The 24002-nt window shown below is 37.0% G+C and overlaps 1 protein-coding gene across 2 annotated transcripts; it reads right to left on the reverse strand.

Moving 5' to 3' along the window:
* Nucleotides 1–1165: 1165 nt before the first annotated feature.
* aqp4 (aquaporin 4) lies at nucleotides 1166–23273 on the reverse strand. Of its 2 annotated transcripts, none has more exon segments than NM_001317845.1 (5): nucleotides 1166–2500; nucleotides 4669–4749; nucleotides 7781–7945; nucleotides 12765–13179; nucleotides 23241–23273. In NM_001317845.1, coding segments are annotated over 5 exon segments (957 nt in total). In that variant the 5' UTR covers nucleotide 23273; the 3' UTR covers nucleotides 1166–2236.
* Nucleotides 23274–24002: the final 729 nt, after the last annotated feature.

Genomic DNA, 24002 nt, shown 5'->3' on the forward strand with positions numbered 1-24002 from the left:
GCTATACAGTTAAGACTTAACATTGATTAGAAAGAATTAACCACTATAATATAATATATAGTGAATAAAGTACCCCCATATTGTAAAAGGCCAAATACCCATATTGCACAAGGCCAAAGAAACTATAATATCCTCATATTTTTCAACAGGGGGTACTTTATTTATTTCAGTACACAAGTTTAAGTGAGCCACGTGACAGAAATTAGATCACTAAGGGCTCTGGCACACGGGGAGATTAGTCGCCCGCGGCAAAACTCCCATCCCGCCGGCGACTTACATGTTCGCCGGTGGGATGGCAGGGGTAGGCAACTCGGGGAGATTAGTCACCCGCGAACAGGGAGTTTTGCCGCGGGCGACTAATCTCCCCGTGTGCCAGAGCCCTAAGGGGGAGATTTACTAACCCACGAATGGACCGAAAGCGGGCGAATGCGGTTTTTTCGTTTTTTGCGACTTTTTTGCCGCCGTCGCGAATTTGTCGTATATTTTCCGCAACTTTTTCGACGCTGTCGCGAAAAAATCGTATTGTCGCGCTGAGTACGAAAGTTTTGGATTCATTCAAGCTTCGGTATTGTGACTTTCCTTGGGCCAGGTTGGAGCTGCACAGTGCCATTTATTCCTATGGAAGGCTTCCAAAATCATGCAAAGTTGGAATGGTTTTGTCTGATCCTTCAATACGAAAAAGTCACGATGAAATAGTTGCGCAAAATACGAAAAAATTGCGACGCCGATGAAAAAGTCGCAAAATGTTCGTTTCCAACCCGTTTTTTTCACTTTCGGGATTTGGATTCGTGGATTAGTAAATCTCCCCCTAAGTATCAGTTATAACTGTTGACATCAATAAGCACTGTTTATAAGGATGTTATTTAAATGATAATCATGGCTCTTTTGGATTTTATATATATATATATATATATATATATATATATATATATATAAAAAATAATAATCATCCGTGGCCAACACACCCTTCAATGCTTTATCAAAAATTTATTGAAAATATATTGTTTAAAACCTTGAGAAAGGTCCTAATGAGGACCAAAACGTCGGTTTTAAACAATATATTTTCAATAAATTTTTGATAAAGCATTGAAGGGTGTGCTGGCCACAGATGATTATTTTCTATACATACACAATTTTGGCTATGCACCCCGCAGAATATTGAGCCTTGGAGTGCGGACACCATTTGGATTGATATATATATATGTATTCTAATATTATAGGTTTCCTGCTGCTTGTTTGATTTTGTTAACCTGAAGTTCCTTTAAAAGATCCACACATTGTTAATATAAATAGCCATAAACATTTAATTTTTTTCGTACAGACTAATCCTAATAACATACCATAATGCTGGCATTTAGTCAGAGATAAAGGAAAAGTAAACCAAAGACAAAGTGCTTAGTGAGAACACTGGAAGCAGGGAATCTTTAGCTGTCTAAATGAACAGAGCTTATTCTTGGATTTATGTTTTTCTATTTTTAGAGGACGATTCAGACGGGTTTGTACAGTTGTGATGAATTGCTATAGTCAGTCAACAGATCAAACTCACAGAAAGATGCATGGACAGGCAACAGAGGCTGCTACTTAAAGATTCTTCTACGTCCTGAAGCTATTTAATGCTTTTCAGCAAGATACTTTCTACAGGGAAAATATTTTTCAAAAGTTTACTTTCGGCTGGACAAAAGAGTAGCATTAGATATAGTATTTATTAAGCACAACAGCTACATTTCACACTGTAATATCAGTTTCAAATCCTACATTTTATTTATCATCTTACCATAGATGACTGCTGTTCTGAATATGTTTCTGGAAACAGAATAAGGCGGGAAGTGTCTTAATCAGTCTTGACAACGGCCAATTATGTGCCAGAGGAAGAGCATTTGTCTGTATTTGCCAATGGGTATCTTAAACTAATGTGTATTGTCAATCTAAATGCTTAACTGGCAGATTTTCAGGCTCAGTATTGACTTATTGTTAAGGATCATTTTTATTACCTTACTTTTGCCACAAGACATTGTCAAATGAATCAAAGTGTAAATATATTATATAGTTTTAATCTAAGCATTACTCAGGCTTGCTCACTTCAGTGTACCCATAAGTAGAAAATGTTTTTTAGACAATCCTTTGGTGAGGAGTCTTTAAATGCCACTCTCAACTTTCACAATATATCTGTCTCTTTTACTGGAAAAAGAGTTGTTTGTACTTGAGAAGGTTGTTCTCTGCTTTCATTGCTTTCTAGTCATACAGAAGATAATACCTCACCAGATGGCTCTTTGTCTTTCTCTTCTTTAATGACATGAACCAGAGCTGGTTTCATAAGCAAATCATCGGAATCTAACTGGCTTTTGTTCTCCTCTACCTCTTTGTATTTCCCTTTGGATGGTTGTGTGGCTTTATTCAAAACCTCCTTCAAATGATTCTTCAGTTCAGGATCAGGACAATAGACATATTCATAAAGGGCTCCTGCAATGACAGCGCCAAGAACTGGTCCAACCCAATACACCTAAAACAAATAAAAAAAAAATCACCAGGGCTTATTTATGATCACAAGTGCAAAGTGCAATTTTACCATTTACCATTTTACCATTTACCAGTGCAGCTTTTTTTTTTTACCATTGTGTCCCTATGGCTTAGCACCCAATACATAAAAATGAATTGGGTATCAGCATTTGTTCATAAATCAGGTGCAAATTATGGTTAAAATTTTCATAAATACATTTTCATAAAAACATTGAAACAGTGTGTGAATCTTTGGGGGCATGTCTGCTGAGCCAATTAATGCAAGCCACTGAGGGAACCCTGGAGCTACTTGTGCAGGATCCTTCATAAGGGATGGGACAAATGAATGGGCGCTCAGTATTACTATGTGGAAGAGAAAGGAGTTTGGTGAGATGAAAGTATCTTTAAGGGACAGTATACACCCTTTTCCAACATGACCTGAATTCATAATGAAGTGAATATGGCATATGGTAAGCATACATTTTGCCTATTGTTTTAATTAGAAAATATTTATGGTTTCTCTTATTGCTGGCACTAAACAGGAATATGAAGCCAGTTTTACTTTAGTACTTCCTGCCACTTCCTCAGCCCAGGGATTTCAAAGGAGTTGATGAAACTAATTACTGTCCACTAGGAGGCCCCTGATAATGAGCTTCTCAAAGGCTGCTGCTTAGAGAAGAGAGAGGTTTGTTTGTTTTTATTTTAAGGTAAATGGGGAGCTCTGAACTTATTGCCCTGTATGTAAAGGAATTGGGGGTTAGTTCAGTAAAAATAGCCCAAATTTTAAATTAGTGCGTTATAATGGCAAAAATATAGGAAAATATGGCATAAATAGACAATGTCATTTTTTAAAGTTCTATTTGTTGTGATCATTTTTAGCAAAGGTGTTTAATGTCTTTAAATGCATTTGAACTCAGGCACACTTGCACTTGTGTTTGTAAATGAGCTCTACCGTCTAAGCCTAATAAATGTAAGCAGAACGATTAAATATTCTGTATTAGTATATTTTCATATTTGCATGGGTGAAGAAGAATTGCTTAATTGTGCTTAGAGCTAGGGAATACTTAGGCTGACATAATTTTATTGTTTCTTTATGTACAGGAATAAAAAACACAGGGGCAGGTCCTGCAAATACGTGTTCCAGCCATTTTTTAGGTGACCATGCCATTTTCCACTATGCCATGCTCCATTTAGCCTTCTTGTAAAAAGACAAACTTAAGCAGTTAAACTCTACCCGGTGCTTGCAAGCATAAGGGGCCAAATATATCCTTTATCATTGCATATAAATGAGAGGAAGGGGGTTATAACTGGCAGGCACTTTGTTCAAAAGTTATTAAGAGACAGGTTTTTAAATGTGTAGCAGTTCATTTCTTCATTTTCTCATTTCTCAACCACTTTCTCCACCACTTGTGTCAGTTGGGTTTAGGCTTCTGCATTATCTGGCAGAACAACATTGTGTTATATTGTATGACACAACATTACTGCTACCTTTGCCTGTTCCAGAAGTGAAAGGTTATAATATGTGAACACAACATTTTTCCCAGCAAAATTAAATATTCAATAAAGTTGCGCCTACATTCTGCCTTTCCCTCCCGTGTAATAAGTAAAACTAATGAAAATAAAACAAAATGATCAAACTGGAACAGGCTACCAATATATATATATATATATGTATGCCAGCCATGGAGCAGTGCATCAATAACTCGTTCAATTCAATTTGAAAAAAATAGACAATAAAGTAATTCTAGTGTGAAAAGTGGAGTAAAATGTGGCACTTAACACTGTAGCGCCAAGTTGCTTTTATGTAGACACCACTTTATACAACAGAATTTTACTCTTGGCTAAACATACAGTTAAATTATTACGCAGCTTTATAAATACATAGTGCAGTGTAGTTTGAAATTGATGTAGTTATGTTTAGTATAGTTCATTCTCTTCTGTACACACACGCAGCTTTATAAATATGCTCTTAAGTTTATTTTAGCCATTTTGGTTAAAAAACAATTTCTGCTTAAGCTTTCATAGGAAATTTCTGAGAATTGAAAAGACAAACCTTTTTTTGCCTGGCAACTGTATATTTTCAGGAATAAAATCCAAACAAGGCCTAAAAATGTTGCTGAGAATGACAATGCTGCATTATTGCTGTAAATGATGTAATTATTTAATCATTACCCAGTGACTTTCCCATTTATTCATAATGACAGCAGGACCAAAGGATCTGGCTGGATTCATGCTGGCTCCTGTGTAAGGGATCTACAGAAAGAGAGCAATACAAAGAATGAAAATGTTTATAAAAAAACTGTAACACACAAAATAGATGCACATACGTATGGAATTGTGACAATTCTCATGTCAAATAATTGATTTATGTATGTGCCTAATCTTTAAAATCCATCAACAATAAAATAAGAAAATCAGGTATAAAACACATTCAGTTTAATTACATGTTTATATTGTGGGGCACCTGCATTTATTTATGCATGGCACCAGATAGAATTTTAATATACTGTGTTAGATATATAAGTAATATATTCTCATATTGTTTCCTACTGCTTTTGGGTTCAACTTATTAAGTAGCTTTTTTTAGGATGTCTTTTGCATAGTATGTACAGACCAATGTACTTTTACTATGTATGATGATACATTATAAAGTGTGTAGGAAAAATAGTGACTGGTCAGAAGGTGGCAGTAGCTTTAGGGTTCCCCTGTGTCAGTAGGGGCAGTAGCGCCTGAGCAACGCTGAGTGTAGTGTTTCGATAAGGATGTTTTTATTACTAATAAACCGTTAATTATGTTATGTATAGTTTGTCACTGTGTTGTTTTTTTTTTAATTTGTAGTAGTTTTTTTCTTTTCTTCCTTTGTTTTTTAGAGTTTAAAGTTCATTTTGCATCTGGCTTTAGCTACTGTGATAGGAAGTCTGCATTGGTCATGTCCTATGCCTTACTGGCTTCTCTCTGTTTCAGTATCTAAGCACTGTTCTGGTCCTTAATAGACCCAGTGGGAATTGCAAGCTCCCCAGTCCAGGGTAAGTTGCATGACCCCCTGCACAACATTCATATAATTAATGCTTTAGAAATTGACTGCTAAAGGAAAGGAACAAACACATTGTGAAAGGGAATTGTACTGTGCCATATACTAAAGATTTGTTTCTACCACAGGTCATATAATTATTGAGTGCTATTGCAACTAATATACTGATGGGTAGTTATAATGCAAGTAAATTAACTCTTAAACATATATATATATATATATATACAGTGGTGTGAAAAACTATTTGCCCCCTTCCTGATTTCTTATTCTTTTGCATGTTTGTCACACAAAATGTTTCTGATAATCAAACACATTTAACTATTAGTCAAAGATAACACAAGTAAACACAAAATGCAGTTTTTAAATGAGGGTTTTTATTATTTAGGGAGAAAAAAAATCCAAACCTACATGGCCCTGTGTGAAAAAGTAATTGCCCCCTGAACCTAATAACTGGTTGGGCCACCCTTAGCAGCAATAACTGCAATCAAGCGTTTGCGATAACTTGCAACGAGTCTTTTACAGCGCTCTGGAGGAATTTTGGCCCACTCATCTTTGCAGAATTGTTGTAATTCAGCTTTATTTGAGGGTTTTCTAGCATGAACTGCCTTTTTAAGGTCATGCCACAACATCTCAATAGGATTCAGGTCAGGACTTTGACTAGGCCACTCCAAAGTCTTCATTTTGTTTTTCTTCAGCCATTCAGAGGTGGATTTGCTGGTGTGTTTTGGGTCATTGTCCTGCTGCAGCACCCAAGATCGCTTCAGCTTGAGTTGACAAACAGATGGCCGGACATTCTCCTTCAGGATTTTTTGGTAGACAGTAGAATTCATGGTTCCATCTATCACAGCAAGCCTTCCAGGTCCTGAAGCAGCAAAACAACCCCAGACCATCACACTACCACCACCATATTTTACTGTTGGTATGATGTTCTTTTTCTGAAATGCTGTGTTACTTTTACGCCAGATGTAACTGGACACGCACCTTCCAAAAAGTTCAACTTTTGTCTCGTCGGTCCACAAGGTATTTTCCCAAAAGTCTTGGCAATCATTGAGATGTTTTTTAGCAAAATTGAGACGAGCCATAATGTTCTTTTTGCTTAAAAGTGGTTTGCGCCTTGGAAATCTGCCATGCAGGCCGTTTTTGCCCAGTCTCTTTCTTATGGTGGAGTCGTGAACACTGACCTTAATTGAGGCAAGTGAGGCCTGCAGTTCTTTAGATGTTGTCCTGGGGTCTTTTGTGGTCTCTCGGATGAGTTGTCTCTGCGCTCTTGGGGTAATTTTGGTCGGCCGGCCACTCCTGGGAAGGTTCACCACTGATCCATGTTTTTGCCATTTGTAGATAATGGCTCTCACTGTGGTTCGCTGGAGTCCCAAAGCTTTAGAAATGGCTTTTTAACCTTTACCAGACTGATAGATCTCAATTACTTTTGTTCTCATTTGTTCCTGAATTTCTTTGGATCTTGGCATGATGTGTAGCTTTTGAGGTGCTTTTGGGCTACTTCTCTGTGTCAGGTAGCTCCTATTTAAGTGATTTCTTGATTGAAACAGGTGTGGCAGTAATCAGGCCTGGGGGTGACTACAGAAATTGATATTGAAATTGAAAATTGAAATTGATAAACCACAGTTAAGTTATTTTTTAACAAGGGGGGCAATCACTTTTTCACACAGGGCCATGTAGATTTGGAGTTTTTTTTCTCCCTTAATAACGTAAACCTTCATTTAAAAACTGCATTTTGTGTTCAATTATGTTATCTTTGACTAATAGTTAACGGTTTTTGATGAGCAGAAACATTTAAGTGTGACAAACATGCAAAAGAATAAGAAATCAGGAAGGGGGCAAATAGTTTTTCACACCACTGTATATATATATATATATATATAAAATACCACTCCGTGACCCACATGCCACAGATCTGTTCACTTCACAGTGAAAAATACATTTTCTAGCCAGCCAACAGCAAGAATAATTTTGTATGCAGAAATGTGAGATTAGTGCAGTGATACAAAATGAGTATGAAATCAAATAAACATAGTTGTCTTTTAATTGCAGTTCCAACATTTTTACAAATACTCATGTAATGACACATTTCATTCTGTCTTACATTAACTATCTGCATAGAAATGCCAAATCAACTTCTGCCCTGGCTCATCAGATTTTTAAGAACTTTAATTAAGTTCCTTTTTCCATGCATAGTTGCTCTGACAATAACCTTTAGCTTTGTAATCAGGATGTATTTTCTGGAAAGCTACTTACAGCAAATAAATGTCCTATAGCAACAGAAAATCCAATGGCCAGTGCCACTGATCCGCTAATGTCTTTTCGCTTTGGGTCACAGCTTGCGCAAATAGTAAATACCAGCTGAAATGTAATTATCAGCTCAACGAGGAGTCCATGAGCAGAAGAGAGCTTCGTATTCACCTGTAGTAGAAAAAGCATTGCAACCCAGTTCTTAAATCATTGAAAAACAGATTATATCAAATATCAAAAATATACTAATATTTTTTAAGGTAGTTTTACTTTATAGTGCTTTTCAAATTGGTATGGGATGATTTTCTGTTAGCACTTGGCAGTTTCTTCCAGCTAGGCCATCAAAGCAAATTGCAGGTAACTGGAATGAATCAGCAGACACTTTTATTTGCCTTGTCTGTGTATCATCTGTGTAACTTTAAAAATAAGCAGACAAATATGCAAAAAGGAAGAATACTCACCGGGAAGCAAGTTTTTACCCAGTCAAGAAAGTAGTAAATCACTTTGAATGAAGCACATTATTCCTGTGTACTTTATACCAAAATGTGCGGGAGAAAATATTTCCCTGCCTGTTAAGTTTTAAAATAACTCACAAAATCTTCAATCACACTAATTAATTTTTTACATAAACGTGTGTATATAGGCCATTACTTTTAATATGCTTACTTGCAGAGATGAGTGAATCTGTCCCATTTCGCTTTTCCAGAGAATTTTTAAAACTGCTGAAAAATGTCAAAAAAGTGTTCAAAACGCAGCTTTTTTGACGCACACGACTTTTTTTTGATGCAACCGCAATTTATTTGATATGTGACTTTTTTTTTACACAACTGCGCCTTTTTTTTACAAAAAAATTGCAATTTTTTTTTGCAAAAAATTCACCAATAGCAAAATGTGGGATTTCACAGAGAATCCATGCCTGGTGAAATATTTTGCTCATCACTACTTGCTTGTTGTATATTAATATTGAATAAAGCTTTTCTTTGTTATCTGGACCCACCCACAGCAAGAAATGTAATAGGCCTCTAAATCCATATTGTACTCCCAGAGGTCCAGACACATTTATATTTAATAATATTAATTATAGGATTTATATATATAAGGATTTACTAAAGGTCACATTTTTTTCACATATTTCATATTTTATTAAGCAAAAATATGTTTTTTTGTAGAAAGAATTTTTTCTCTATGTAGCTGTCAGGATCAATGGCAATTGGTCCTTTTTCAATTGGCTAATCTATCTTTGCTTCGTGGTTTTAGAAGTTTTTTTTTTTTACTGAATTGTGTGACAAAATAAAAAAAAAAAAAAATCAATTTTTTTGCATATCTTTAAAAGGCTGTTTTAATAAATCTCCTGGCATTTGTGGTTTTAGAGAAAATGAGTTTATGTTATTGATTGTAAGCTCTTTGTAAGCCCTCCTTCTTATATTGGTTAGTGGTTGCTTTGTATGTTAATTTGTATGTAATTCTGTATGTATAAACCCTGTTATTGTACAATGCTGCAGAATGTTGATGCATTATAAATACATGTTATTATTGTTAATAACAATAATAATATCCATGGTTTTAAAAAACTAAAACCACAAAAATGAGAATGTTGATAAATGAGCCTCCGCTTATCAGCCCAATATTGAATAAAACCAATAGGGTTGTTTTGCCTCCAACAAAGAGTAATTATACCTTAGTGGGGATCAAGTACAAGGTACTGTTTTATTATTACAAAGAAAATGGAAAACATTTGTGAATTTTTTAATAATTTTATTAATATGGAGTCTATGGAAAATGGCCTTACCATAATTTGGAGCTTTTTAGATAACAATTTTCTGGATAACAGATCTTATACCTGTATTGCAAATGTAAAATGCTTTATATACACCTATGAGCTATTTATTTGTCTTGTAAGGAACTTATAAGAACTTCACCACCCACTTCAACACTGATATGACTTTGCCAGTGCTGACTTGAAAAAGTGCCATTATTTCCTATTGGAAGATGAATAACTTGTATCTGCAAGAGAAGGAGTCACTGATAATTTAATACCCAGCAATAATCTGGTCAAAGTCTTTGAATTACAGCTGAAACAACGACTATATCAAAGGCATTTTCCTTAATTGTCATCTACTTCACTGGAAACTGAACCTGTCAATGGGCAGTGAAGTAGAAAAATGACTATTTTGCCACTATTTTATTAGAACTACTCGTCTTAAAGAATCTATTAGAGAAAAGTGTTCCAGGAAACTGCTATCTGCCCTCAGTGACTACTTTCATTATGCCATGAGATAGCTTTGCTTCAGCAACACCAGACTAAAGGAATTTGCTAATATCCACAAAAAAAACAAAGTATGTTGAGAGCAAGCCTTATTCAATGAACTTATATTTAACAAGGGGTGAACTGCCCCTTTTAAGCAGTACCTCTGGGTAAAACAACAAGCCTAACCATTTATTTGAAGGTTGAGCCTGATGCCACAAAGCTGGGTGCCATTTACCAAAAGTTTTAAGGCTATTGTACTTTGAATCTCTTAAAAGAGAAGGAAAGGCATTTTGACATGTTATTGCCAATAGATTAGTCACAACAGTGCCACCTAGAATGCTATATTTATTCTGCAGAAAGCTTTACCATACCTGAGATAAAGAGCCATATAATCTCCCTCTGTTTGTTTAAGATAGCAGCTGCCATTTTAGCTTGGTCTGACTTCACTTCCAGGCAGCAGCGTGCAGGCACGGAACAGCTTTCAATTCAGATTACACCGCAAAGATGGAAGGGGGAAGAACAGAAGGGAGGGGGAGAGAGGACAGGAGCAAACTGAGCAGACTCATGGCGTGCCCTGAAAGATTTTTCTAAGAGAAGGAAGTCTGACACAGAAGATGATGTATACAGAATAAAAGGAAAGAAATGTGGCCTTTATTTTCACTGAGGACCCAGAGCAACAGTTCTGTAATTGTTTATGGCTGTATTTACATAGACTTTTCTGATAAAATGTAGTTTTAATCTTCCCTTCTCCTTTTATCTCCTGCTTCAAAGTCTAAAGTGACAACTTTTGCAGGGGTCAATCAGCCGAAACTGGAGGCCACATAATGATTTCCTTCCCTCTTTCAAGTCTTCACAAAATGTCACAAAACTTTTTTTTATCTAATTTGTACATCTCTAATTGTATAGTAGAGTTGAAAAGAGAAAGAGTGGATTAAGTATTAAAGCAAGAATCCAGAAGGCCTAAAAAGACATTTACATCAAAAGCTCAACAGGCAGAATTGCCAGGAACAAGGGTCAGGAATCACTATAACGCACGGATGGAATAGAATGTAGGAGGTAGCTGAAAACAAAAATATAGAGAGTGGCAGATTTATAGAACAACCTAGAAAACAAATGACCCTGTTATCTGATATACAGGTATGGGACCCATTATCCAGAATGCTCGGGATCAAGGGTATTCCGGATAAGGCAGGGGTCTCAAACTCGCGGCCCGCGGGCCATTTGCGGCCCTCGGTACAATATTTTGTGGCCCGCACCAACGCCTTCGCAAAAGCAATGAATGGATCGCGATTTTTATTGCGATTCAAGGGATAATGCAAGGCACGGCGGGCGGGAGCTGCTGACTGCGGAAATTATGTTATGCCATCATAACAGTTATTATGGGAAGAAGTTCTGTGTGCACAATTAGCTCCTTAGTTAGCAGCCAATTGTGCACACAGAACGTCTTCCCATAATAACTGTTATGATGGCATAACGTCATTTCCGCAATCAGCAGCTCCCGCCCGCCGTGCCTTGCATTATCCGATAATGCAAGCCTTCATGAACTTTTTTTTGTGAAATCCCTTATGCGGCCCAGCCTCATCCTGACTTTGCCTCCTGCGGCCCCCAGGTAAATTGAGTTTGAGCCCCCTGGGATAAGGGGTCCATAATTTGGATCTCCATATCTAAAGTCTACTAAAAAATCTATAAAACATTAATTAAACCTAATAGGATTGTTTTGTGTCCAATAAGGATTAATTATATCTTAGTTGGGATCAATTACAAGGTAGTGTTTTATTATTACAGAGAAAAGAAAAAACATTTTTTAAATTCTGAATTATTTGATTAAAATGGAGTCTATGGGAGACGGGCTTTCTGTAATTTGGAGCTTTCTGGATAACGGGTTTCCAGATAAAGGATCCCATGCCTGTACTGTGTTTAAGCCCTTATTTGGCCCTAGTATCTTTCACTTAAAGTCCATAGGAGTGTATACTTTTAGCCTAAATTCTAGTATAGCTCTGGCATATGCACTTTTATAAAGAGTATACCCAGAATTTACATGACTACTCAGCTTTATAAAAATTCATACCAAACTGTAAACATTTTTGGTTTAAAGTAAAAATATACCCTCAAACAATGTAGGGTCTCCAAAAAAATACATTGCATAAAAAACAGCTTATATATAAAGCCCTACTTCATCTTAATAAGCCATTTTCCTAAAAAAATATACTTTTTGGTAATACATGCCTTTGAGTAATCCTAAATAGAAAATTGGCATTTTAATAGGGGCCGCCTGGGATCATGGAATTTACAGTGCACACAAACATGCTAGGCCCCATCAGCCAATTAATGGACAGAGTTCTTTCTTTTTCTCCCACACTACTTCCTGTTACAGTTAAAGCTGCATTATTTCTGGTCATGTGATCTCTGAGGGAGCACCCAGCCCATCACTAAATGGTGGTTCGAAGGTTAAAGATTACATTTTTACTGATATATATTCCCAATTGGTAAGATTTTTTAATAGCCACAATATGATATAAACTATTTGTTGGTTACATATTCATTGTGAGGTTATAGTTTTCCTTTGATAAAAAGTTTTATAATTGTGACCCTTTGTGCGAAACATACTTCTAGTCCCTCTTTGATCACAAACAAGTTAAACTGTAATCAGATAGAGGGAATTGGGACAATAACTTTTGGTACATCATAAATATTGTATATTCTGCCTAAAAATCAACCCAAAAGTATAATTTCCTGAATTACCATGGTAGCACCAAGATTTCCAGCGACATCCGATGGAGTGACCAGGTAGAGAATTCCTGCTCCTGCAATTGCCCCCAAGCACTGAGCTACAATGTAAAAGATGGATTTTGCGAGGCTGATCTTCCTCATAGAAACCATTGCAACAGTGACTGCAGGATTAATATGGCCTCCACTTATATGTCCAAAGCATTGTACAAGGGTTGCGATGGAAAGTCCAAAGCAAAGAGCAATAAGGACCAGGTCCGCTGGCTGAGGGTTATCCTTTGGGCTCCAGTTTATAGTTGATCCAAGGCTCAGCAGAACAAATATGAGCATGGCCAAAAACTCTCCTGTAACAGCTTTCCAGAATTCTTGCGTCCAGACTCCTTTACATGCCGCCATTATTTCGTCACACTTACACAGAGCTCCACACTTACTATAGAGAGAAAAAAATATATGTATTTTAGAATTTTATGTAATCTTTTACAGTTTTTACAGTAATCTCTTTATGCGATTCAAGCAAGAAGTAAATTATTGGAGTAGAGTTTATAAGCAATATAGATCTGATATAGCTTTTCCTCATACAATAACCTGGGTTTAGTAAATAAATTGATAAAGCAATTTCACATTTGCCCTTAGAGTTTACAAATATGAAGCTAAAAGTAGGGTTGTTTTGAATGTATATTTTATGTTTTTGATATATTATGAGCCTATTACAGGGTTTGATGCTAACCCTGTGCACCGTATGAATCATAGGTTGGGGGTATATAAAGGAAATGACATGAACATGCCACACCTCCTCTGATGAAGCACCCAATTGTGCAAAATGCGTTAGAAGAGTGGGTACCATGAGGCACTGGGATGTATCTATGCATTGTTTGGTATAGTATGTTTGCTTTTTTTGAATTGTTTGTTTAATTTTGAGCCAATAAATGGTTGTTTATTTCACTGAATACTTTGTTGATTGATTATATATATATATATTCAGGACCTATCAGTCAGATATAACTTACAGATTCTCTTTCCTAATCTACCATTAATATTAATTGCACTAAAAGCAGGTTTAATGTTTTGTTTTCTTTAACTGGAATAAAATTTTATGTGCTTGATGAAAATACCATCAGAAAACTGAGTGTTGTTTATCTCTCCAAAAATTCCAACATGTACACTGATCAATCAACTGGGAATTCCATCTGGCTTATGATATTTCTCTGTGACCCAGTTTCTAGGAATATGACATGAATTCTAGTCTCAGCTAGAACCTTTCTATACTATAACAGTTACAAAGCAGTATAATATCTGAATGATATAAAGCATACGTGCAGCCACAAGTGGGCAACTTGCACGTTTTCCCACCTGATTTGGAATGGAAGGCAGGAAGGACTGAGCAGTGAACATGGTTTTATATGTATGTATGTATGTATAACTTTATTTATTACGTGCCACAAGGGTACGCAGCACTGTACAATCTTACAATATACAAAATTACACGCAGGGAGGACAAGTGTTATAATAAATACAACAAATAAGTATAAATACACAGGGAGTAAGTGCCATGTGGTATGAGACACAGTAGGAAGGAGGTCCCTGCCCCGTAGAGCTTACAATCTTAGTGGTTGGGTAACATACAGGCACAAATTGGAAGGTAAGAGTGCACTAGGTATGGCCATTTGCCCTTAAGCGCAGGACTATGCAAAATTAATATATATATATATGTAACTTACTGTAGGAAAAAGTGCAAACCTCTAAATGAGGAGCTTTTGTTGTAGGTTCCTGGGTCAGGACTTTGGTGCCTCTTTTATTTTTTGGTCCACGGTTTTCCTATTTTGTTGTGTATTTTTGTTATGTAATTTTGTATTCAATACATTTCTTATTTTTATTTTTGGAGTGTGCGGATACTTTTTGACTTTATCTTGATATTTATGGAATAACTAAATGGGCTGACTTCTGTGTTCCTGCACCTCTCTTTCTTTTTTCTTGGATTGGGTATGCACTCTTATATCTTGCAATATTTGATTACTATTAACAACTGGATTGGTTTATCTAATAACTGCTGTGGACATTGCCTGATGTTCTCTATGAGTATTCGCTCTATATTTACACAACCCCAGTGGTGCCCATGCCTGCTCTATATTGGAATTTGATAGATGCAGTTCCTTGTTCATTTACCATGATGATGCTACCTGTTTGAAGCATATGGAACACTATGGAAGGAACCCTAAAGACTTCTTACATTGTTCAAAGTCTATACTGTGAAGCAATTAGCTAGGTTTTTAGTGGAATAAATCAAAAGCCAATGAATACCTTTATTAGGCTGGCATTTTGAGATTTTGGGATTTGACTGACATTTTGTTTAACCAACAATATCTTGTGAAGTGTTGTCACTTCCTGCTGGCGTCATTTTTTGGCACAAATACAGAATGGAAAGAAGGATTAAATGGACTGTGGCACCTTTTCCGTATGGCGCCATTTTAATTTTCATAAGTTTTTGGCGCAAAGACATTTAGGTGTCATTTCCATTTTGCCTCATTTTTGGAGCAAAAAAGATGCACAGGCGTCATTTCCACTTGCATCTTTTTTGCCGCTAAAAAGATGCCCATGTAAGGAAATGGCCAATTTCCAGCACCCATGTGCCTCTGATGAAGCCTGGAAGGATGAAATGTGCATTGGGCTAACCATTTTGGGAGTCATGGACTCCTGGTTAACTGATTAATGGGGGTCATGAGAATCTATCACCACCATCCTACTGACTTTAGTTCTATGTCCTGTCTGAACAATATGTATGCCCATTAAGTCATATAGACTTGGGCATAATCCTTTTTGTGTACTTGATTTTAATTGTGTTTTTTTTATAAGGGGATTCTTGCTTTAATATTCAATAAAGGCTTTTTTGTAATTTACTTTGCCTTGCTTTGGGTTTAGCTTTTTAATTCAGGGGATTCTGTCTTATTTTTTTGTATTTATAGTTCATTATGCCTGGGAAGCTCCCACCCTATTTGGGTGCAATTTGGCACAACGCTTGAATTATTTTAAATGCATTGGGGTGAATACAGCTTTAATGTGTATAAACACAGATAGCTGTTGAATTGCAATTGAATGAGAATACCAGTGTGGAAGTTTACAGTATGCCACATGCAAAGCCTTAATGCAAAGCCAGAGGCTTATCTAACATTAGGTATTTCAGATATGTTGACCTTACTCTCACTCATGGCATTGCATCAACTTTCCAAAAAGCAGAAGGGCAGCGCACAGATGAAGACAGATGAAGATGTATTAAGATTAATGCGCTGATGTATTTTGTGGCATATCCATAGCCTTGTGGTGCATATGTATAATCTATTAAGTGGGCCTATAATGGTTTTGCAGGACTGAGGGAAAGGATAGTGATAAAATCGATATAGACAGTTAATGGTTTAGAAAAGGACGTTTTGCACTCAAGTAAAACATTTAATAATTGCCATTGCTGGCAAGAGGAAACCAGTAATAACACTAAAAACAATGTGTTTCCAGATGATAGCAGGGTAGCGATATTTTAGTCAGATATGATCTGGGTACTACTTTGCACTCTAGTACCCTGTCCCTAAGACACACGTGCTGATTATTAAATACTGATTAGGCTGCTAAGATGCTAATTTCATTTTCAAATTGCTATCTTAGCTTAAGTTTTGATAACATTTATATTATTCAAATTCACCACGGATTGTTCGCATTAAAGGAGAAGGAAAGGCTAATGAAGAGTTAATCTCAAGCTGCAGGCATACCTTCAGTTGTCTCCCCATATTTCTCCCGTTCAGATGATCAGAAGCCTTATAGGAAAAAAATCGCTGAGCTGTGTAAAGAAAATTCCCATAATGCCTCGCTCCTGCACCAAGACCAAGACCTGTGTACATGCTCAGTGTGTGAGGAAGCTTCCTGCTGATTGGCTCAGATCCACATTCCTAAGGGGGGGGAGTGAGTTCTTAGCATTCTTAAGGGAGGGGGGAGCAGGAGAGAGGAGAGAGCAGAGAGCTGCGTGTCTCTGGCACATGAATTACAGATACAATAAATCTTTTGACAGAGAAGTCAATGCAGCGTTTCTGTGAGTGCTTATGGCTGTATTTACATAGACCTTTCTGATAAAGCTTACTTAGTTTTTACCTTTCTTTCTCCTTTAAGCAATTTCCCTTGTTTAGCCAAAAAAGTCAGTGTAGTTGTGGATAAAGCTTGGTCACTATCCCTGATTTACTGCCCATACAGCTTTCTAACCCTCCCCTGAGCTGCATCCACCTTCCACTGGCTCAAAAGAAGAAAAAATAGTTTGAAGACTTTCCCCCATAATAAAAGGCACAAAGTTTGTCCAGGAGAAGTAACCCATAGCAACCAATAAGATTCTAGCTTTTAAACAAGTTATTAGAAAATGCTACGTGCTGATTGGTTGCTATAGGTGATAAGAAGAGTAGCAAACTTTGCTCCTGATATTACATTACCCCATTTAACTGCAACTGAAATGCACAAGGAGGTTGTATTTGGCCCATGGTGTAGCGGTGCTGTGTACCCAGACCGACTTTCCATACAGTATTAATTGATGTATTTACCCCAAATAAAATATAAGACAAATTATATAATGAGTAACCCATAGCAACCAATAAGATGTTTGCTTTTAAACAGATGGCCAATAAATGCTATTATAGGTGATTAGACCTATACCAAATGTTGCACCTTTTACTAAATAACCTCCTATTATCTCCTTAAAAGGGGGAAATAAAGTATTGGCTATCTCTATTCAGCAGCCTAAAACAGTAACTCAAGGTGAAACTGGCTGTAAAAAATGGGAATATTAGCAAATAAAGTGTCTGTTTTTCTATCCATCTTATTTGGCTCTATGTGAATTAAAAAATTACATGCAGCAGATGATATTAAATAATTACATACAGATGAATGTCATGGGAAAGGATGACAGCACGGGAAAGGGATTGAGCCAGAGAATGTAAGCATGATAGGAGCAAAGCAATGCAGAGTAAAAAAAATCAGCGTAGTAATGTGTGAATACAGTATATCAGTAGACTTGTATCATATAAATATAGTGTCTTTATTATTTTCTCCTCAGCCACATCTGCTGAGCCTAGGAGACAAATGGAAAGCTGAAGCCTGGAGGCTGCCCTGTAATTTGCAGTCAGTGCACTGGTGTCCCTTGGCAAAAACTGAATAATATGCAAAAAGGAGGAGGATTGGGCACAGTGGCAGATGAGTTTAGATGTGACTTTGGGCACATGAGCTGCTATCTGTATGGGCAGCTGGCTTGCTGAACTCTATCTTCCTTTACCCAGTTTCACAATTTTATATTATACTGCCAAACTATAGCACAGCAAGGCCAAGTTCAGGAAGTCTATATTAAAATGTCGAAATGTCATATTAAATAAAATGAATGTGCAATTTAGTGCATCACAGCCCTTTCAAGCAATCCATATATACTTAGTACCAAGTAGTATTTATTGGTCTGCTGCTTAAAATTACACATCTGATTGCCAGAGGTGACTAGACCTGGAGAACACTTTGCATCTGTTATTATATGCCCATAAATATGATATTCATGGATTCTTATAAGAATCATGAATTCCTTGCTGACTCCTAAATTGTGAACCTGCTTACATACTGAAGGATGCAGTAAATGCCTTAAACAGGCTAATTAGGAAAATTAGCTATATCCTTTAAGTTTAGGAATCTGATGTATTTTACTATTTTTGTGTTCCTGAATTGTTTTACAACTTATGGAATCTAAAATAATTTCTGCCTAGTCTTTAAGAAGGAATAGGGCATACCTGAAATTAGTGCCATCAGCTGTATACAATATATCATATATATATATATATATATATATATATATATATATATATATATATATATATACAGTGGAGGAAATAATTATTTGACCCCTCACTGATTTTGTAAGTTTGTCCAATGACAAAGAAATGAAAAGTCTCAGAACAGTATCATATCAATGGTAGGTTTATTTTAACAGTGGCAGATAGCACATCAAAAGGAAAATCGAAAAAATAACTTTAAATAAAAGATAGCAACTGATTTGCATTTCATTGAGTGAAATAAGTTTTTGAACCCTCTAACAAAAAAAGACTTAATACTTAGTGGAAAAACCCTTGTTTGCAAGCACAGAGGTCAAACGTTTCTTGTAATTGATGACCAAGTTTGCGCACATTTTAGGAGGAATGTTGGTCCCACTCCTCTTTGCAGATCATCTCTAAATCCCTAAGGTTTCGAGGCTGTCTCTGTGCAACTCTGAGCTTGAGCTCCCTCCATAGGTTTTCTATTGGATTAAGGTCCGGAGACTGACTAGGCCACTCCATGACCTTAATGTGCTTCTTCTTGAGCCACTCCTTTGTTGCCTTTGCTGTATGTTTTGGGTCATTGTCGTGCTGGAACACCCATCCACGACCCATTTTCAGTTTCCTGGCAGAGGGAAGGAGGTTGTCGTTCAGGATTTCACGATACATGGCTCCGTCCATTTTCCCGTTAATGCGAATAAGTTGTCCTGTGCCCTTAGCAGAAAAACACCCCCAAAGCAAAATGTTTCCACCCCCATGCTTGACGGTGGGGACGGTGTTTTGGGGGTCATAGGCAGCATTTTTCTTCCTCCAAACACAGCGAGTTGAGATAATGCCAAAGAGCTCTATTTTGGTCTCATCAGATCACAGCACCTTCTCCCAGTCACTCACAGAATCATTCAGGTGTTCATTGGCAAACTTCAGATGGGCCTGCACATGTGCCTTCTTGAGCAGGGGGACCTTGCGAGCCCTGCAGGATTTTAATCCATTGCGGTGTAATGTGTTTCCAATGGTTTTCTTGGTGACTGTGGTCCCTGCTAATTTGAGGTCATTAACTAACTCCTCCCGTGTAGTTCTAGGATGCTTTTTCACCTTTCTCAGAATCATTGACACCCCACGAGGTGAGATCTTGCGTGGAGCCCCAGAGCGAGGTCGATTGATGGTCATTTTGTGCTCCTTCCATTTTCGAACAATCGCACCAACAGTTGTCACCTTCTCTCCCAGCTTCTTGCTAATGGTTTTGTAGCCCATTCCAGCCTTGTGCAGGTCTACAATTTTGTCTCTGACATCCTTGGACAGCTCTTTGGTCTTTCCCATGTTGGAGAGTTTGGAGTCTGCTTGATTGATTGATTCTGTGGACAGGTGTCTTTTATACAGGTAACTAGTTAAGACAGGTGTCCTTAATGAGGTTGACTAATTGAGTAGAAGTGTCTAACCACTCTGTGGGAGCCAGAACTCTTAATGGTTGGTAGGGGTTCAAAAACTTATTTCACTCAATGAAATGCAAATCAGTTGCTATCTTTTATTTAAAGTTATTTTTTCGATTTTCCTTTTGATGTGCTATCTGCCACTGTTAAAATAAACCTACCATTGAAATGATACTGTTCTGAGACTTTTCATTTCTTTGTCATTGGACAAACTTACAAAATCAGTGAGGGGTCAAATAATTATTTCCTCCACTGTATATGTACACAAAGGATGGCACACCGCTACATGACATACCTTGGGTGCTCGGTAAAGGACAAAGATGTAGTGATAGACTGAGAGGTATGCATATTCACACTATAAATCAATCTAATCCGTAGCCATTGACCCTGATGAGGGCAGAGATCAGTTTACTCATAATAAGGTCTCCTATGAAACGTTTCATGCTGATCATCTCTGTGTAAAAACCCTAAAGTAGATAAAGAAAAGACAAATGCAGGGGCAAATCCAGTAACAGTCCAGAGATCGGCAGTCAGTACAGAGTCCAACAGAGAGGCCAGTAGGCAGCACAGGTGGAAGACAGTGAAGAGAGTACCACAGACCTGCAGACAATAAACAAAGTCCAGTAAACAAGCCAGGGGTCGGTACTTGGTAACCCACCAGCAGAGGTACCAACTGGGGCAGTAACAAACAGGAACTAGGCAGGATTCAATAACAAGACAGGATGCAAGAACCGGGCCTAATTCTGGAACATGACAGGACTCATGGTCACAGAGTAACAAGAGAAACAACAGAAAGCAGCAAGATCACAACAAACACGCTTAATAATCAGGCATTGGAATGGGATGAGCAGGTTTATGTAGCCAATAGATTAAGAATATACCTGCAACAGGTCTTAAGAGTGAGTCTGTACTGAAAACTTATGCCAATTACTTGAAAATGCAAAGCCTCCAGCAGGAAAATGCAAAGGCCATTCATCACACAGGTAAGGGTTCTAAAATGGGCAGGTATAGGCAGAGGCATGGTACTTACAGACCTGCAAATTACCACTTTTGTGGTGGAACAAATTGTTTTGGAATGAAAGAGGAGCACCACTGTTTCTTGCTCTTTCTAACAAAGAAGATTCTGGTTAAATCCTAGGGGTTTCAGTCATCTCTAATGATAACTGCCAAGACTTTCTTTCTACTCTTCTCTCTTTGTGTCAGTCATACAATGTGTATAATATGATATTATTATATCTAGACAGCACCTTAATGAGTTTCTTCACCTTTGAGTTATCTTTTAGTATGATGTAGAGAGTAATATTCAGAGACAATTTTCAGTGGGTCTTCATTTTTTATTATTTGCAGTTATTTTTAGTTATTTCATTTTTTGTTCAGCAGCTTTCCAGTGTTAAATGTGAACCACCCCTTTAAAGAATACTGTCACAGAAAACATATTTTCTCAAGACACATCAATAATCTTGCTCCAGCAGAATTCTGCACTAAAATCTGTTGTTTAAAAGAGCAAACAGATGGTATTAAATTTAATTTTAAATTTTGACATGGGGCTAGGTATTTCCTTACTTACCCAGGGTGCCACAGCCATGTGACTTGTGCTTTGATAAACTTCAGTCACACTTTACTGCTTTTCCCCAATAGTCGATCAGCAGAAAAATGGGCAGGTAAGATGAGAGCAGCTCCCAAAGGATTCAGCTGCCTGAATTGATAGTTTAGTGTGACTTCAGGCATTTCTCTGCTAGCTGAAATACACTGTCGAAAAACTGCCCCATGTGCCATTAGCCTGTATAGTACGGGATGTTCACTATAGATGTACACACACAGTATGGACTTAAATAATGGTACATTGACTTCTATGAACAATAACTCCAAATACTAAATACATTATACAGTGAGGGCAGAAGTAGTGGCACCCAAATTATGGAAAGATCTGTTATCCAAAAAACCCCAGGCCCGAGCATTCTTTATAACAGATCCCATACCTGGGCTGTCAAATTTACATGTGAAATCTTTTACAGGTAAATGCATCTCTACTACATAATAGGAAATATATTCTAGTGATACTTTCCCATTAAGTCAAAAGAATCCTTTGGAAACAGGCTTTTCTGAGGTGAACAGGTACAAGGGCTACTAGATCATCTCTTCTTTAAATACCCATACAAGTTTACAGTATGTGCTCCAGGTGTTCCAGAATTACTATCTCTCTACTAATAAAGATAATAGAGGGATTCTGGGGACATCTTTAGTGTTGCTTATAGTTACCTTTTTAAAACGCTGCTGCAAAACCAATCCTTATCTTTTCATACCTTAGTGTATATGCCTTTACCTAGTTTGTTCAATAGTTTACATATTACTTTAATTTCAGTAATGCTCTAGCCTAGGGGAAGGCAACGTTTAGTTGTTGATAGGGGGATGCTTAGAGTGGTAGTTATGCAACGGTTGCAAACTTTGACTGTTCCTCTAGGATCCATGAAACTCCCCTTATAAAAACCATTTGTCCTTGTCACACCAGTGTATGAGTGTATGGAAAAGCCTATTTTGGTTTCTCTGCTTTCTTTCTCTTTTCTTGGAACTGCAGTTTAATCCAGTCATTATTGTAGCAGTCAACCATTCAGCTATATTAGCAAATGCAATCTGCATTAAATATCCTATATTGGTCAATTAACCATGAGATTCTTCCTGTATTCTTCTTAAACTTCCTAAACATATTCTTACAATGCACAAAAATCAACCTCCTGTCTGCCTGTTGCTTCTGCTACAGGTATTATTATTATTAACATTTATTTATAAAGCGCCAACATATTCCGCAGTGCTGTACAATAAGTGGGTTACATACATTGGACATACAGAGTAACATATAAAGCAATCAATAACCGATATAAGAGGTGAAGAGAGCCCTGCCCAAAAGAGCTTACAATCTACAAGTATTGGTATCTATATACTTAGACTTCATATCAAATGCATTATATTATACTTTTGTGGGATATACCCTCATTCTGCTGTGGGAGCCAATCAATCAACAAAGTTTGTAATCATTTACAGAGCATGTAAAAAGGAATAGGAGAGATTATATTCTTTATGAGACTATTTGTCTCTGTCAGTGAATCATAAAGATATCTTTTAATTCATAATATGAAACTGCCAGGATTATCTCTAATAAACTGCTACCCTAGGGTTCATGTATTAATTTGGTGTTCAGATAATATATAGTTTATTCTGGGGGAAAGAATGATAAGGATTAAAGTAGAACTCACCCCCTAAGACTTGCTTCAGGTCTATCACTCATTCCTTCTTAGAGTAAAATGCAAAGCTCTCTTAGTGCTGGCCAGAAGTACACAGGCAAGAGTCAGATTACTGCAAGCTTTCTGATTGGGGGTTATATGATTAAGGGAGGGACCCTGTGTTACACAGTGGGTTAAAGCATGGAATTCTAGGATTTTGTAATTCAACAGTCTCTCTATGGATATGTAAATATGACTATTTAATTTGTACAGTGATACCTTCATTCGTTATAAACAAACAAAAAACCCCTAGTAATGCCAGCTTGAAATGCTAACTGAGTTAAGATTAATATCACATTACTTTTTTTTAGCCTTATACCTAACAAAGCACACCCTTATGCCTTGCTTGTGGATTATGAGGAGTATCCAATTTGCTGGAGATATCATTAAGTAGCAAAATCTCAAGTGTATAAATTGCAGGAGTGTCAGATCTGTTCCTATTGCAAATTACCTCTGAAATTCTGCAAAGTTGCTCCATACATATGGTCTGAAGCTCTCCATCAAGAAAGCATCTCACAGCTTCAAATAGAAAGCAGCTGGCAGCTGCACCTTGATGGCTCTAATGAGATAATGCCAGTGTAGTACATGATATGGATCTGATTAACACAAAGAAGGAACAACACAATTTGCACATTTCGAAGGCGGTATGTATTTTATTAGGCACAAGAAAAAAATATAAGAAAATCTATAGAAAAATGTTGTATTTATACACTGCAACTTATTATAGCAGTTTTT

This window comes from Xenopus tropicalis, chromosome 6 (assembly GCF_000004195.4).
Source record: "Xenopus tropicalis strain Nigerian chromosome 6, UCB_Xtro_10.0, whole genome shotgun sequence".
Taxonomy (NCBI): domain Eukaryota; kingdom Metazoa; phylum Chordata; class Amphibia; order Anura; family Pipidae; genus Xenopus; species Xenopus tropicalis.